The sequence below is a fragment of the Columba livia genome, chromosome 8, assembly GCF_036013475.1.
Source record: "Columba livia isolate bColLiv1 breed racing homer chromosome 8, bColLiv1.pat.W.v2, whole genome shotgun sequence".
NCBI classification, from domain to species: Eukaryota; Metazoa; Chordata; class Aves; order Columbiformes; family Columbidae; genus Columba; species Columba livia.
The window spans coordinates 29,543,839-29,559,767 of NC_088609.1; the positions used below are offsets into that span (position 1 = coordinate 29,543,839).

The following is a 15,929-nucleotide window of genomic DNA, read 5'->3' on the forward strand; positions in this document are numbered from 1 at the left end:
ACAACAACATTGTGCCTGGGTGCTTTCTGGTCAAAAACGTTGCTGAAGTTAATTAATATTGGACAAATATGCCTTTAAAGGAAAGTCTTAAATATTACTGGTAGCAGAAGACATATGATCCAATTCAAACATCTGCCTATGAGTATCTATTACAAGTCAGAAATAAGGAGTTGCAACAATAAACTGCAATACAAGAGACCCCATAGTAAAATGCAGTAGTCTCTAGCAGTTACTGAACTTACACAAAGCATAGTAGCTAAATTATGTTCAAAATATGCCTTTTTTTTTAAATGGGATTAGAATAACTTTTCTGGGCTTTTCCTCAGACTTAGTAATACTGTTTTATTTCCTTTATAAGGGCATTTCTTGGGATCACACTTTAAAAAAACAAGCTATTTTCTTATGTTTTGATTTCAATTCTGTTTCGGCCACTAGAAAGATGTTTTGCCGTTCTCCAAGAAACGAAGAAATAATTTAATGTAAATTCATCTTCAAGGAACAAAAAGCAAGCCAAAATTTTCAAATGCTCAGTAAAAGTTATGCTACTTGGAAATGATTTCATAGCATGTACTACTAGAGCACACTCAACTGAACTATGACAAACCACCTCCTCATTGGAGCCTCAAAACTATAAACAGAAACATCTTTTGTGCATAACCAAGGAAAACATAATACTCTCAAACTAGAATCTTTCCATTAACATTTCAGGGGCAAGGAGGAAAATACAGGCCCTAGATATTCATCCACGGACACTAAAACATTATAGAAGTCTGAGTTAATAAAATATATACAAATGGGCTTTCAGCAGCTACATCGATTATGCAATGACTTTTTTGCTTGTTTCTTTTCTCAACAGCTGGAGAAGGGGTTTCAAATACATCAATATGTTCTCCAAAGGGTTTTGTCTCTAGGTTAAAGGCTGTGCTCATTCTCTCCAAAATGCCAGGCATATCTTTGAGTGTGAGGAGCAAATTAAAAAAAGAAACAGACAAACCTTCCAACAAAAGCATCCAACACCACAGACCTTTGTGAGAGATCTCTCACTGCAGTAGCTCACGCAATTCGTTTTAAATTGCGTAATTAAGGCAAAATAAAAAGTAAATCTTTGCAAAATAGAAATGTCATCAATGCATAGGTTTTAAAATTACTACCAAAAAGTTTAAGGCCAGTGCACACAAGTCCCCATTAGTTCGAGTGCCAGCATTCCTTTTTACCATAGAAAGCAAAATAATAATATGAAGTAGTAGGAATTCAGTACTGACAAGGAGCCCTACAATTGGAGAATTTTCCCCTCTGACCTGCAATTCTGCTCATAAGTAAAGCTATTGTTTCTTTCCTAACTCTCTGCATTCCTCCCAAGTTAGCCTGACTAATATTTCAGTCTCCTAGAGAAGATCTAAAAGAAAAAAGAAAAAAATAAGAGGAAAAAAAAGAAAATCATTATTTTTTCTTTATAAAAACAGACTAGAGAGAGTACTGGAAGCTTTCAGCCCTCTACCCCCTCACATTCACCACTCAGAAATAACAAGATGAATATTTTGTTTCACAGTTTTCTGCCAGCTGCTTTCTTCCAGATTCAGTGCAGCTTATACCTACGTCAGGAAAGCCCGTTGTGAGGCTTCTCATCTTGTTTCACACTCCTAAGATGTTCAGCATGAAAACAACAGTAGTTTAGCCATACATACTTGTTTTTATCATGTCCAGAAATCTTTTTTCTATAGAAACCTTATTTAGCTTTCTGGTTTATGATAATTCGGAAAGTCCAGTGGAGAATGCAACAACAATGAACATAATTGCATTCCGTTATTTCATCTATTTAAAATGCAAGTCTTCTCCAGAGCTTTATTCATTATTTATAAGTCAACAATACCTTTTAGAGATTGAAATTATTAATTATTGTTACTCTTAATAGAATTCTACCCACAAGAAGAGGTATTTATTTCACATAATCACAGAATCCCAGAATGTGAGGGGTTGGAAGGGCCCTGGAAAGCTCATCCAGTGCAATCCCCCCATGGAGCAGGAACACCCAGATGAGGTTACACAGGAAGGTGTCCAGGCGGGTTGGAATGTCTGCACAGAAGGAGACTCCACAACCCCCCTGGGCAGCCTGGGCCAGGCTCTGCCACCCTCACTGGGAACAAGTTTCTTCTCAAGTTTAAGTGGAACCTCCTGTGTTCCAGTTTGATCCCATTACCCCTTGTTCTATCATTGGTTGTCACCAAGAAGAGCCTGGCTCCATCCTCCTGACACTCACCCTTTATCTATCTGTAAACATTAATGAGGTCACCCCTCAGTCTCCTCTTCCCTGAACTAAAGAGACTCAGCTCTTTATTTATACCTGTATCTTCTGCACTGCTAAAAGTTGAGTGTTTAGAAATATCTGGGAGATAAAATATTTAGTTTACATATAACTAGAGGAAAAAAAAAAAAGGCATTTGGAGCTGCTAATTTGCACAAGAATCAAACAAAACACAATTAGACTACAGCATGCAACCACTTCAAGTGATGATTGTCTGCTCTGAGAAGTCACCTTTTACCTGCCATAGGAGACAGAAGAGAAGCATTTCAGGCCACATCATGAGAGCCAGTGGCTGCAGTGACAACTATTGGATTCCAGCAGGGCTGCAGGTGACTCGTTCCTGACTCTCCCATGCAGTATGTTAACAATGTCCTCCAGAAAGCTGTTTCTCTAAGCTGATTGGCAGATTGTTTATCATTCCAACCAACTTCAACTAGCAAGTGGGATCACAAAGTGAAAAGCAAGTCTGCCGTATGATTGATTAATGGCAGTGCTAAGATCTTAATTTGATTAGGTAGAAGAAAATGATGACCTGGGAAGAATAACATTTAAAGGTTTTGGGAAGGAGCAACATCTGTGACTAGTAGACAAGTAGGGGAGAGTGTGGTTCCAGGAGCCCCAGAAGTTTGACAGAAGATTTTACAGAGAAAGCTGAAAACCAGAAATGGATGGAAGTCTTTTACCTTTGTAAGCTTCCTTCCTGACCAGATTTGGAGCTCACTAAACCCCAGGGTTTCTGACCAAGAACTGCTAGTCAGACAGTTATGCAGCAAGCACTTGATTGCATTGTCGGACTGCCCAGAGCCATGTCTCCAGCTGTGTCTAATCACAAGTGCTTTAAATGGAGAAAATAGAAGGAAAATCCATAAACTATACCTAACCATCGTGTGTATCAGAGGAAAAAAAGGCAAAACATTTTCTGATCACAGCTGTGGGTCAACAGGTAAAACCCTGAAGCAACACAGCTGGTTATAAGCATCCTAACGACAAGCTGCACACGTTATGAAGCTTTAAGGGCAACAAAGGCTTTTTCTTGTTCACTCCAAGGCCCACAATCAAAGAAAAAATAGCAGTAGTAAGGGGAAACACTGATATGCCAGAAAGACCACAATGACCATCTACCCCAAGTGCATCTCTTCCTTTCAAAGAGGAATAACAACATCCCTCAAAACAGCATTAAAAAAAAAGAAGTCTAAAACACTGAAATACCCTCAACACACTTCAGAGGCAACTTACTTCAGAACTTAACTTGTTTCACTTGAACAACCAGATATGGGATCTAGTTATGACTTCTGACAACAAGGTCTACAAATCCTCCAGCACCACATACCTTTTCCATGTGTAAGTAGCTATTCAGAAAGACTAAGTCACCTCTCGGTATTTTCTTTAATAAGGAGCTGGACACATGCAACAGAAGAGATGTATTAGCTTGTTTTTCCAAAACACGGATCATTTTTATGGCTTGTTTTGAGCTATACTTCCATACCTTCTAAAATATGAACAACAGAACTAGACACAGGATTCTAAAACCACACAAAACCAAGATTGTATCTGCCTCTATGCTGCTGCTGTCCTTTTCCCATAGCCAAAGATCAGCAACTGTCTTTTTTCTACAGCACTGTGCTGAGAACTTACACTGACTGTGATGCATAATTTTCCTAATGCATTCCAAGAGGGTTTCGTTATTATTTTTCTTTTAAAATCTCTCATCTGTGTACAACCCCTATTTGCCTGAATTCAAATGTGATTTCTTCAGACTGTAACCAGTTAAATAGATAAACCAGATCAGTATCATTAACCCTTCCTTTTTATTAATTCAGTACTGTTCACGCCCTAAATTACAATCTCCTATCAACTTCCAGCTCTACAAATGATTTTATCATCAGCTACATAGTTGATAAAATTACAGCATTTCATCAAACATCCTCCCTAGAAAGCAAACTTCTCCCTTAACAGTAGACAGATGTATAAACAAGTGTTCATGTCAGTGATCTAGTTATTATCATCTGATGTATGATATATCAACGCCTCCAAACTGCAGATCTCTCAAAAACCTACAGTTCAGGAAAAACTACCTACCATGAAACCGTATCAGCTGGCACTATTTACACCTTTTCTTATGTTATCTGTGGTAACAGAAATGCAAATTAGCAACTCTATTATTTCACAGGTATGACGCTTAACGTGGTTGTTTTTTAAGATTCAGAGCTAAATTGGTGATTTCCTAATCATTTGGAGCAATTTCCATTTTCCCAGATCAGTGAATAGTAAGTGATGGATTTCTTTATCTAGCCTTTATCCAGCTTCTTTAAGTTTTGGGTATAAATCATCCAGGACTATAGATTCTGATTTAGCAGATGCTGCCTCTTTTGACACAAATGATACACATTCCTACAGAACACAGGCATTTTCCTTTCTGTTTCTGTTCAGAACTGTCATTTGTATTTTGCAGTAGGGGGGGTGGGAGGGAGTGGAATAAATCCATACAAGAGCCTCTAGGATTTTCCCAAACATACTTTGCTGTCTCTCCTGGGAAAGTTACCAAAAACCTGTCAATTTCAAAACATCCTACTTCAAACATTCATGCACTACACTCAGTGTCACACCCCACAGGAAAGCAAATGATCTAAGAAATTTTTAGTCATTCCATGTTTTTATATATTGAATATTTAACAAAACCATCCCGTTTTAAGTCTAATAAGCACCACCACAGTTTTAAGTCTACCACACACCACAGTGCCTGGAAACAGATGATGTTCTGGTTTTGTTCTAAAGCATTCTGAATAAGTGAAGCATTCTTTAATATATCACTTGCTGCTCAAGCCACAAATTCAAGACAAGGATGATGAAAAAGCCCCAAATCCTGAACAGTGAAAACACTACTCACTAAACCACTTGATTACTTGTTTTCCTCGCTCATCTGGGCCAGCACACATAGAATTAATAATGAAGTAACAGACATCTACTCAAGAGATCATTAATCATTTCTATGAAGAACGTTTCAAAGGGATTCAATTCTCAAAACGTTCTTGGTAAACAAGAATCCAGTTACCAGATCTAAAAAAATGAAATATTAATTTGAAATACTGCCAGAGTAACCAAGCAAAATAGTAACTAAACACATTAAACATCACAGAGTCCTTTGAATACCTTTTTATTAATTTTGCCTGAAGAGAGCAATTACAAATAAACTTCTATTTTAATAATGGATATACACTGCAACTTTATTTAGGGCTTGTGGTTTCAGACACAGAAATAAAACATGTAACCGCTTTTCTGCTTTAGGAATTACATTAACAGGTGCACACGGATGTGTACACCTAAATTTAACAGGTGTACCTAAATTTAACTCCTGCCTTGCTCAGCGCTGTATTTAGTAGTTGCAGGATAGCAGGAGGGCTCAGCGATGTGAGTACTGCCACCTTGTGCCAGTCCAGCTGAAGCCCAACAAACAAGACCAGACTGAAACGAATCCCAGAACATGTTCTGCCTTTAAAGTCTGACAGTTATTTGAGATCAGATGCTTGGTCTTGAATTATGAAAGAGCATAATAGTATCAATCTTTAAGAACTTCTGAAGGTAATTCTTTAAATAAAAATAATCAAACTATCTGCACTTAATCAGCATGTCTGGCAGCACCTACCCATTATATTTGCCATTTTAACATCCTGGTTTTAGTCACTCATAACTGTGATAAGTTTCAGCCACCAGTGATAAGAGCTTTGGTAATGGATGTTTATTTCAGACTAACTCTTTCTGCATAAATATTTAATGACCCAAGTCAACACAGACTTTAGAAAGTTGAGAACTATGAAAATTCTGAAGTATACTGACAAGCCACAAAGAAAAAACTTCCTCTCTCCATTCTTATCTAACATACAAGCACTACGTCAAAGATTACACAATAATGTAAAGAACCTGATTTTTTTCTGTTTATTCACTCATAAATGTAATTCTGCTTAATGGATATTTTAGTGACTTCTCCTCCACAACAATTACTATCACAAGCAATAAAAATGTAAAATAGGAGTACTCACCAATATCATTAGCTAGTGAAGCAGGATCAGAAACCCCAAGGGTAGCTTCAAACTCCTCCTGAAGCCGATAAGCTCTTTGAAGAAGGGATTCAAGCTTATGAATGAATTCAGCACTAATGATATCCTGCAAGAAGAGACACATTAGAAGATTTTTCTATTTGTTTATGGTCTGTAAGATTTCTTTGTAAAATCTAAGAATATAAAGCCTTCAAAGACCAAACCATGGCACGTTCATTTCCTACAAACTGCACAGGACACTGCCAGATGAAGATTTCAACATCCAAAACATACACGCTTTTCTAAACATACGCATACTAATTTAATGTGATAAAAACAAAATCTAAACTTTAAAATGCTTCAAAATTCTGTGTGATGTTTACTGCACTAGAAATACTGAAAGCCACACAGTTACGTGTCTATTTCAAAATATTAGCATTTAGTTGACAAGAACAAAGGAATAAAGTTCAAGCAAATTATTTGTGAATATTCATAAACAGATCATCTTTTCCAAGACGTTTATCTTTGCTAAGCAGATATCCTCTCACATAGTCATAAAGAAAGGGATGACCCAAGGGATTTTGTGCAGAGAACTAGTATGCTTGGTAGCTTGATAATACCATCCAGAAGCAAACGCAACAGTAATTGCCAAAAAGTAAATAAAGCTAATTCCCTCATGCTGCACTCCTGCAAACAACCAACAAAACAAAACGAATAAAGTTAGATGTCTTTTAAATGCAAGACTACTAAAGTGGAATTTTGAATTAATTATCAATTTTGGTAACAAGATGCAACGAATTGTCAGGGCAGCAGCAGTAATTAGAAATTGAATACACTCACTTCTACACTTTCTTCTGCAATTGCGTCTCCTGCTCCCAGTTTAATGGAACCACAAGCCGTTTCATCTTCAGCTTGCCTGTTACGGAAAGTTAGTGCCTGTTCCCATCGCCGCAGGGCTTCTTCGAAAAGCTCCATACCTAGGGGAGATTGGGAATACCTCCATGCCTCCATGTCAAACACACAGCTTCCATATGTATTCACATTTTAGAGTCACAGGAAACTACGTAGCTAATAAGCAAAATTACAGTAGAGATGCAAGTTTTTAAAAGAACAGCAATTCCCAGTCTCAAAGAATATATATCTGCCTTTTTAATAAGATAAGGAAGTTCACAATATGATTAAAGCAACAATGTTCAATGCATTTTTTCTTATTTACTTTTAAAAATAATTTAATGGATTATTACTACAATTACAGCAACGAGAAAAAATATACTTTGAAAAACTAACTCTAGATCAAGTGAGATTTCATTATTTGACAGAAATGGTCTTAGACACATGCCAACAGGAGACTCCGAAAGAACACCACAATAATACTGTGTGCCACTTTGCCATAAAAACAAAGTATTTACATTCACTGTTGACAGATGCTGAATATTCTTATTGTAACTTACCCATCAAATATAAATTTTCAGGTGTGGTCACTGGAATATTGACCAGCTTAATATCATCTTCATCTGCTTTGTCCCAGGAATTAGAATTGGCACAAGCACAACTGTGACAAGAGGTGGCACTCTGAACCTTACAAAAAATAAATTTTGACATGTTGTTATACAAAGTATCCTTAAAACTACATTCCTGCCAGAGTACATTACAGCCAAACGATCTTCGATCTTCGTGGAAACTGTTTTTACTATGCAGTAAGTACAATGGCCTCCTCAGCATCTCTAGCCTTCTGTGCAGCTGGTTCAGGAAAGTTGTTCCAGCTCAGTGAAACCATTAGGTGAACTGACATTCAAGAGCCTTAAAACACTTTTACTTACCGAGGCCAGGCTTTGAACTGAACCAGAGTATTTACTGAAAAGTCCTCCATTTGTATAGATACAAGACTGAGAACCTTTGTCCTTGGCAGAGCTCAGAGAAAGAGTCAAGTTTTGCCGACTACTGGAACAGCTGGAACCTAAGAGATAGAATGAGTTTGCAGCAGCTTTAAAATCAGTGTCTCTCTCGTTAGTAAGGTCAATTACACATTACATTTACTCTCTTCAATAAAATCCAGTTTAGAAGCAAACAACTATTCTTTTGTTTACAGTTCTACCTGAGAAACTAAAAATTAGAACAGAACACCTATAACAATAACCATGCATTTGAGCATAATATTTTCCCATCCTATAAAAATTAAATCTGCTTTTTTCAGTATTGAAATACGTCCACAAGAACGGCAAACACCATTGTTAATACACTATTGATAAAAAAAAGGTTTTATCACAAATTCATTATTAAAGTCAAATGCCTTTGACTTGAGAACCCTGTCCCTAGTGGTGCTGTATCTTGACAGATGCTGAGAACAAGACCAGTTTATTTATAAGGCAATGTAATTTTGTTCCCAATTTGCATAATTTCTAGTCTAACAATTCAAACCTCTTCAGCACTAAAGGAAAACAGTTTTACTACTACACACTGTCATGCACACCCATTCCCTCACACCCCTTTCCTTCCCCTCCAGGAACATAAAAAAAACCTCGGGGGTTCCATCACGTACCTTTTTCTGACGCAGCTGCTTTGGTGCACTCTAATACTAGATGACTTGGTTCCCATGGTGGCACTTTCTTGTTTTTCTTTCCACGTCTTCTTTTAAAGTGATGGGCCAGAAAAATAACAGATATTGCGCTCACTGCTGTTACCGTGAAGAGTTTCCTTAACCCAGGGGAAAGCTTTATCTGAAAAGAAAAGAATGTGACTTCTTTAGAAGTATACGCTCCTTAACTCCCACCTTTCCTTCTACCCTCCTTTTGGTGCATTCAACCCAGGCTATGGCTTGTTTGAGGGAGATAAGAGATGCTGCTCTCACGTGGCCTGAGAAACAACAAACTCCGAGTAAGGACACAGACTAAAGGCTTCTCAAAGTTCATCATGGTGAGTAGGTGAGGGAGTTTACAAAGGGGCTGGTGCGACAAATGAGTGGCTGCACTGAGACACATATTGCAACACCGAGAACTATAAGGTGTATCGCGAATCCGCAAACTGTGGGGACCTAAGTAAATGACTTACAGAGAAATTTTTTTATATATATTTCTTTCTAACACAAGACAACGCGGGGCTTCAATTAATTCTCTAACAACAACAAAAAATACTGAGAAGAAACTCACCCTTCACAACTAGGCTATTTCCTTGCACTGTGGAGAAGCAGAGTATCCAAAAGCTAATATTTGCATTGTGTTTCATTATGGGAAGAACATGTATTTGGACATACTTCTCTAAATAAACCTTTTTTCTAATTGTTACATTTTATTTTAGATCTAGATCAGTCATAGTCTACAGATGTTTAAATTAGCAAAAAAGAGCCAGACATTCAAGCAACTGGAATTAAAAGCCATTAATGAAGTTTATAAAATGTTAAGTGACAAGATAGACAAAGAGCCATTTAACTGGAAACTAGAGTCCACATACACAAAATCTTTTGGAAATTCATGCTGCTTCAGAAACAGACTGCTGGGAGAAGATGAGATCTGCAGTCCTTGGGGCTAAGGTGGCATTTCTGTAACATGTTTCCTCGTACAAGAGCGAGTTGTCACCCAGAGCACCGTTGGACGCTGCCAGTCCCCACTTGCTCAATACTATCAGAGCTGGGGAATTTAAAGCAGCTTTAGGAGTTTTGCTCTGCACTGAGTTTGTAATCAACAAGTCAAACGCCTTTGACCTGAGAACCCTGTCCCTAGTGGTGCTGTATCTCGACAGATGCCGAAAACCTGGCGCCGTGCTCTGCGAGGAAAAGGAAATCCCTGCAACACAGCACAAAGGCGTGCTTACAAAAAATGATGTGTTTCACAGAAAAGAGTTAGTAACCAAATAACTGAGATTAAAACCTTGAGGCTCACAGAATTAAATGTTAAACTAAAGTTTCATAAAACTAAGTAAATGTTTCATTTGTTTGTGCCTACAAACACAATAATAAATTAACAGTTAAAATGTCTAAGGAGGGGAACTTGATTGTTGCACACAATGAAGTTGCACGTGGTATTTAAACAGGATATGAAATCAATTATCTTGCAGTGAGAATTCTAAAGACAGAAAAATGTGAAAATAATCAGATGAAGCTACGATTGAGAGTATCACAGTCTGCTTTTATACGCAGTAAAACTTTGAAAAGCATTTACATGTAATGTGAAAAATGAAATACGAAAAATTATGCTTTTGCTTACAAGCATCTAATTCAATAAAAATAAAACACAGTCATATTAAAGACGTGGGTTTTAAAAGTAGAACTTGATTAGGAATTGCTAATGTCTATTTTTAAATATATTATTGGCATTCCTAATTATAAACATTTTTTTAAATGTTAGCTACCCTTGTCAATGATCCAACATACAGAGAATGGAAACAAAAATCTACTGAAGCATATTTTGTACACAGCCAACTGTTTTCCTGTGTATTATGGCACCAGAACACAGTTCACTCTTCAAGAAGCTTATTCTCTGTGGGATATGACTAAGCCTTAATATTTTCTCAATTAATTCTAACTTATTTTACTCTATCGTTTATCACATATGTAGTTATAGGCAACTAACACCTCTCTCCTCTGAATCTCTACAACACAACTACTGCTCCTTCTTCCTGTCTTTGACATGAAGGTGTACTAGGGACAATCTCATGATTCCATGTAGACAAGGAATATCAGTTTCACAACACCTCCAGCTTTTGTCAACCCAAAAACTAAAATCATAATGTGCTCTTTGCCCAGATTTGAGTGACCACTATCCATGTTACTAGTGAAAACCAGCCTACAATATCATCTGTAAAAGGAAATACTGTGACTAACAGAGCCTTAAGGTTTTACTTGAAGATCTTTCCATAAGTAAAACAAACAAAACCGGCAAAAAGAAGAGAACGAGTTTTAAAAAGCAGCCTGCTTTTAAAGAATCACTGCCTTGTTTTAGTCATTTGTCACTTATTTAATCAAACACAAGTGACTTGAAAACTAGAACAAGGATTTTTGATTTACAATGATGAATTACCATTCAGATTAATTGGCGAGTAGTACTGGAAACCTCAAAAGTATTTCAGACCACACTCAACATTATTCTTCAAAATGTAATGACAGTTATGTTTAGTTTTTAAATACATGAAAAAATCTACAAAAATTAAAAAGACAACTTGAGGTTTTTGATATTTGATTTGCTGAAAATGCTGTTACAAAATGAAGACATATAGACAATGGAGATAAAGCAATCTCTTCAGTGAGATATATGACAACGCACTAAGCATTTATTAGCAGAAGACAAAAATACTCAGTTCAATGTCCTAAATAGACTAAAAATCAAGACATTCTGCACAAATTTAATACATATTAAGCTTAGAAGAGTGAGTACAACATTGCAATTGGATTTGTAGATGTCTATTAAAAGTGACACTATAATGTAGATGTTACCTGGTTAAGAGAATAATACCAAGAAAGGGGAAGATGAAATACTCGTAAAGCTACTGTCTTCAGGGAAAACCGTGCCTCAGTAACAGCTTCTTCTGACATGGCTCCTTCTCTCCCATAACCTCATTAAGTGGAACTAACTTGAAAACGGCCACAGATGGTCTCTGGAATACTCTGTCAAATGAAGGATACACACTGCATTATGCAATAGAAGCCCTGGACAGTTTTCTTCTACAAGCTCGAGCCTCTTACATAACAGGTAGAGGAGTTGTCTGATTGATGTTTTGTTTCTGAGTAAAGACTGATGCTTAATGGGAAGACGGAAAATTTGCTGGCTCAGCTCAGGCCTCGTTCCTCCCAAGTGCCCTGTGCAGAGACCTGTGTGTGCAACCAGGCTCTACAGAGGGCTCGGTCACCCCTTGTTGCTGCCTAGCAGTTCACTTGTTATATTACATCCTCTAAATCAGACATGGAAACAACCGTTTCTAAGATCACTACTGGTGGAGGAGCAGATTTGCCAGTTAAAAGATGTGAGAACAGCCAGAAAAAGTTTATTTCGTTCAGAGCTTCAATTTTTCGTAGACACGCTATGAGGAATAAATACTATAACCTAACATCATCTCCCCCATTAAAAGGCAGATCCCTGAGGCTGAGCACAGGGCGAGCCCCTGGCGCTGGAACCGCCGGCTGTTCCCGCGCTGACGCCTCCGGCCGCAGGCGGGCTGTGCCGCGCCCCGGGCGCTCCCTCAGCCCGGCAGCGTCTCCCCGCCGGCAGACACGGAGCGGGGCCCCAGCGGCCCCGGACAGGGAGAAGCCGCCTCCCCCCGGGCCTGCGGAGCCCTCCCCGGACAAGGCAGCCCCAGCATCACGGGCAGGGCGGATGACAGACCGCTGGGCCGGCTCCGCGCGCCCCTCAGCCCCATCCCCACAGCCGCCTAGGCAAAGGCGGGCGCGTCTCTCCCGGGGCCCGGGCCGGGTCCTACTGCGCGGCGGCCGCTCTCCGTTACCTGCCAAGCACCGGCGCAGACGCCACGGGCAGCAGCCGCGGCTGCCTCCCCGCACCGGCGGCTGCTAGGAGACCAGCAGAGATCTGCTTCCGGGCCGCGGAGAAGCGCCCGAGGTTGGCCAGGAGGCGGCTTCTGCCACTGCCACGTGAGGGTGACCCGCTCCGTTAGGAGTCCGCGTCGGCCATCTTTACGCAGGGCAGCCTTCTTCTGCGGGCGGGCGGGCACGGTGGGGCGAGAGCCTGGCGCCGCCATCTTTGTGTATGGCAGCGCTCACGTGAGCGGCGGAGACGCTCGGCGCGGCCATCTTTGTGCGGGGCGCGTCCCGCGGCCGCTGTTGCCGCAGCCGGTGGGCGTCTGTCCGCGTGAGGAGGAGCCGCTGTGGCCGCGCCGGGGCCGCGCGTTCTCCGCCACAGCGGCCGCCTGCACCGCGGCGTCCCCGGGGGCTGGGGTCCGCCATCGGTGTGAGCCGTGGCGCTGGCTGCGGCCCCGCTGAGCCCCGGGTTCTGCGCACGGTGCATCTTCCCGGTAAGGCGGGAGGGGGGAGTCGTGCTCGCGGCGGGGAAAGCAGATTGGGTCCGGCGTCTGTGAGGGGAGACGGGAGCGCGGCGGGCGGTGTCTGCCGGCGGTCTCAAAGTCCAAGGCGGCTCGGCACGGTGATGGCCGCCGCGCTCCCGGGGGGCTGGGTGGGGGCCGGGGCGGCCTCCCCCCGGGCTGCGGGGCGGGGCGGTGCGGTGGTGCCCGGGCTGCCCGCTCGGGGCGGCGTGTGGGCCGCTGGGCATTGGGCCGCCTGCCCGCCCGCTACGAACGGCCGGAGAACGTTGAATCGACCTCCGCAAACAGCGTGCGAAGTTGTAGCCAGGCGGCGACGGTGCAGTTCCGAAAAACAGTGATTTACCTCTAAATCACTCTGTTCGTTCCCTGAGGTGTCTGCACGCTTAGATCCCCCTGTACGAGAGGGGCAGTGGGCTGGAGAGACGAGCCGGGTGGAAAATCCCTGCAGAGCCCGAGATAGGAAAATCCGCTTAGGAACAGAAAGGTCAGCTAATGGGTTTCAGAGGTAGAATTTAAGTGGTGGAAGAAAGAAGCGAATGGACGGTCTGTATACCTTGAAAGGCAATATAAAATGAAAAACGCCTGACCCTGTAAGAAGATACACCCTCAAGCATTTTTTTTATGCCCTTTCAAAACAATACTTCATAACAGAAAAATCTAATGAAAGTGATTTTAAAAAGATGTGTCTTCCTCCAGTGGGTATTTCCCAGACCCTCAAGAGAAGGACCAGGTATCTTTATAAGCTTACTGAGTATGCTTTTGTCATTTACTGGGAAAATACCGGAGTTTATTCTCTAGTAGTTTATTTCTGTAATAATTGTCAAAGAAATCAGTAAAGTTTTTAAAGAACAACACAGTTCTTTAGAAAACTGGTAGAAAAATGCACATCTTAAAAATCCGAATAAGTACGTCTAAGGCTGTGGCTCCCATGGGAATGAATGCTGGTAGGTTTTTTTTCTGAAGTGTATCTGTATGATAAATAATTACGGAAGTTCCAGATCTCTTTAATATTCTAAGGAATTAAATGTTCAGTTACAAAATTGCACCCCCGTGTCGCTCTAAATTTGTTGCCATAAAATGACAGTAAATGTGATTATTTGAGTGCATCACTAGTAAAACAACTGTGAGTGCAATTAAGAAGCCTAAACCTAGAAGTTACTGATTTGACATGCTGTTGCTCAAAGCTGTACAAGCAAGGTAATAAAAGCCTGTAGTGAAAATACAATTACTGCTTCAGGTAATTGCTGTTTTCAGAATAATAATTTCATTTTTTAAATCTTTTACCATAATTCTCTAACTGAACCCTCTGATAAAATGGCTTCGTACTTAGGGACATCAACAGACTAAAGATACATATTTGTTTATTTCAACACCTGTTGAAGCATTAACTACTATAACTGAGCAGATGAAAACATTAACTGTAATTCAACATTTTTTTTTTAATAGTTTATAACCTGTTGCGTTTCTTTAGGAAACATTAGGCTCCCTGCACAAGCCTGAGATAATTTTCAAGATCAGGTGAATTCTCTTAGTGTTTGAAGGGATTTTTCTGTGTGTGTGATATCACACAAGTCTGTGATGCCGTGGAATTCTGCTGAATAATAAATAAGTTGCTGGTCATGATGCTCTAAGTTATGGTTCACATTTCTCTGACCGCTCACATGAGCAAATGGTATTTTCTTAGTGAGTACAAAGAATGAACATGAACACAAAAAGACTAAAGTTCAAGATAAGCGTTACAGGCTTCTTTTTTCTTAGAAGTATGACTTGCTATGCACGCACTGAGCAAAAATATGTTAATAAATCCTTCTTTTGAACACTAAATGATCCAATTAGTTGAATGATGTAGTACTGTGCATTGAGACAGGCGGGCTGAAAAAAACCTTTCAGTGGAAACAACAGAGAGAGCTGGGGACAGCAAGGGAGAGGCTGCAAAGTTCTGTCCTCGGTATATAGGAAGCATTTAATGAGAAAATTATTGCATGAATTCTATAATTAGCAGTTAGTGTGAAAACTTGAGTTCTATTCCCAATTAAGTTTTACTTCATTCTTAACCTCATAGTGAAAAAAAGATGCTTCTTGCATACCGTATAGGTAGGTCCGTGGTTCTCAGAGGCTTGTGCTTTTTTTCTAAGGTTCCACTGAGACCATGGAATACTGCTGAAAGGTCCATGAAAGGTGACACAAAAACTCTTATTACCACTGGACGCATGGTTGCTGTCTAAGAATTCCTGTCTCGATAACAATTTTTTAGAGTTCTGTGGCCTGAGGAAAGCTGAAGTTACTGATATAAAGCCTTTCTAATATATAAACTTTTGCTTCAGGAAATTCCAGAGCTGGAAAGGATTCAGGGAAGCTATATGTTCTTGTAATTTTTTTTTCTTCTTTTGTGGATGTCTTTTGGTCAGTGGTGGAAATGGGATATGGGGCTTTTCATCTGACCGAGTAGAGCTGTTCACATGAGATATCTGGGTACTTTTCTAGTACAAACTATCACATGTCACTGGGGTCATGAAGTGGAGACCTACTCCAGATTCAGAACAGGAGTATAAAGTGGAATGTAAAAGAAACTACACAAGTCGATCTTTCTTTTTTTTTAATCACTAAAAATG

At 40.2% G+C, this 15,929-nt stretch overlaps 2 protein-coding genes across 4 annotated transcripts in view; one reads left to right on the forward strand and one right to left on the reverse strand.

Annotated features, from left to right (window-relative positions):
- Positions 1 to 12,977, reverse strand: part of MIGA1 (mitoguardin 1) — a 35,739-nt gene extending 22,762 nt beyond the window's left edge. Inside the window, exons 1-7 of the mRNA XM_065071311.1 lie at positions 12,766 to 12,977; positions 11,762 to 11,932; positions 8,876 to 9,053; positions 8,157 to 8,293; positions 7,788 to 7,914; positions 7,177 to 7,313; positions 6,340 to 6,463 (exon numbers count right to left, since the gene is read on the reverse strand). Of these exons, the coding sequence (XP_064927383.1) occupies positions 6,340 to 6,463; positions 7,177 to 7,313; positions 7,788 to 7,914; positions 8,157 to 8,293; positions 8,876 to 9,053; positions 11,762 to 11,860 (802 nt within the window). The 5' untranslated portion in view covers positions 11,861 to 11,932; positions 12,766 to 12,977. The remainder of the gene's footprint in view (positions 1 to 6,339; positions 6,464 to 7,176; positions 7,314 to 7,787; positions 7,915 to 8,156; positions 8,294 to 8,875; positions 9,054 to 11,761; positions 11,933 to 12,765) is intronic.
- A 73-nt stretch (positions 12,978 to 13,050) lies between these two features.
- The window catches only part of USP33 (ubiquitin specific peptidase 33), a 42,784-nt gene continuing 39,905 nt past the window's right edge, over positions 13,051 to 15,929 (forward strand). For all 3 annotated transcript variants that reach the window (XM_065071251.1, XM_065071252.1, XM_065071250.1), the window contains exon 1: positions 13,051 to 13,290. The gene's annotated coding sequence lies outside the window, so the exon portion shown is untranslated. The remainder of the gene's footprint in view (positions 13,291 to 15,929) is intronic.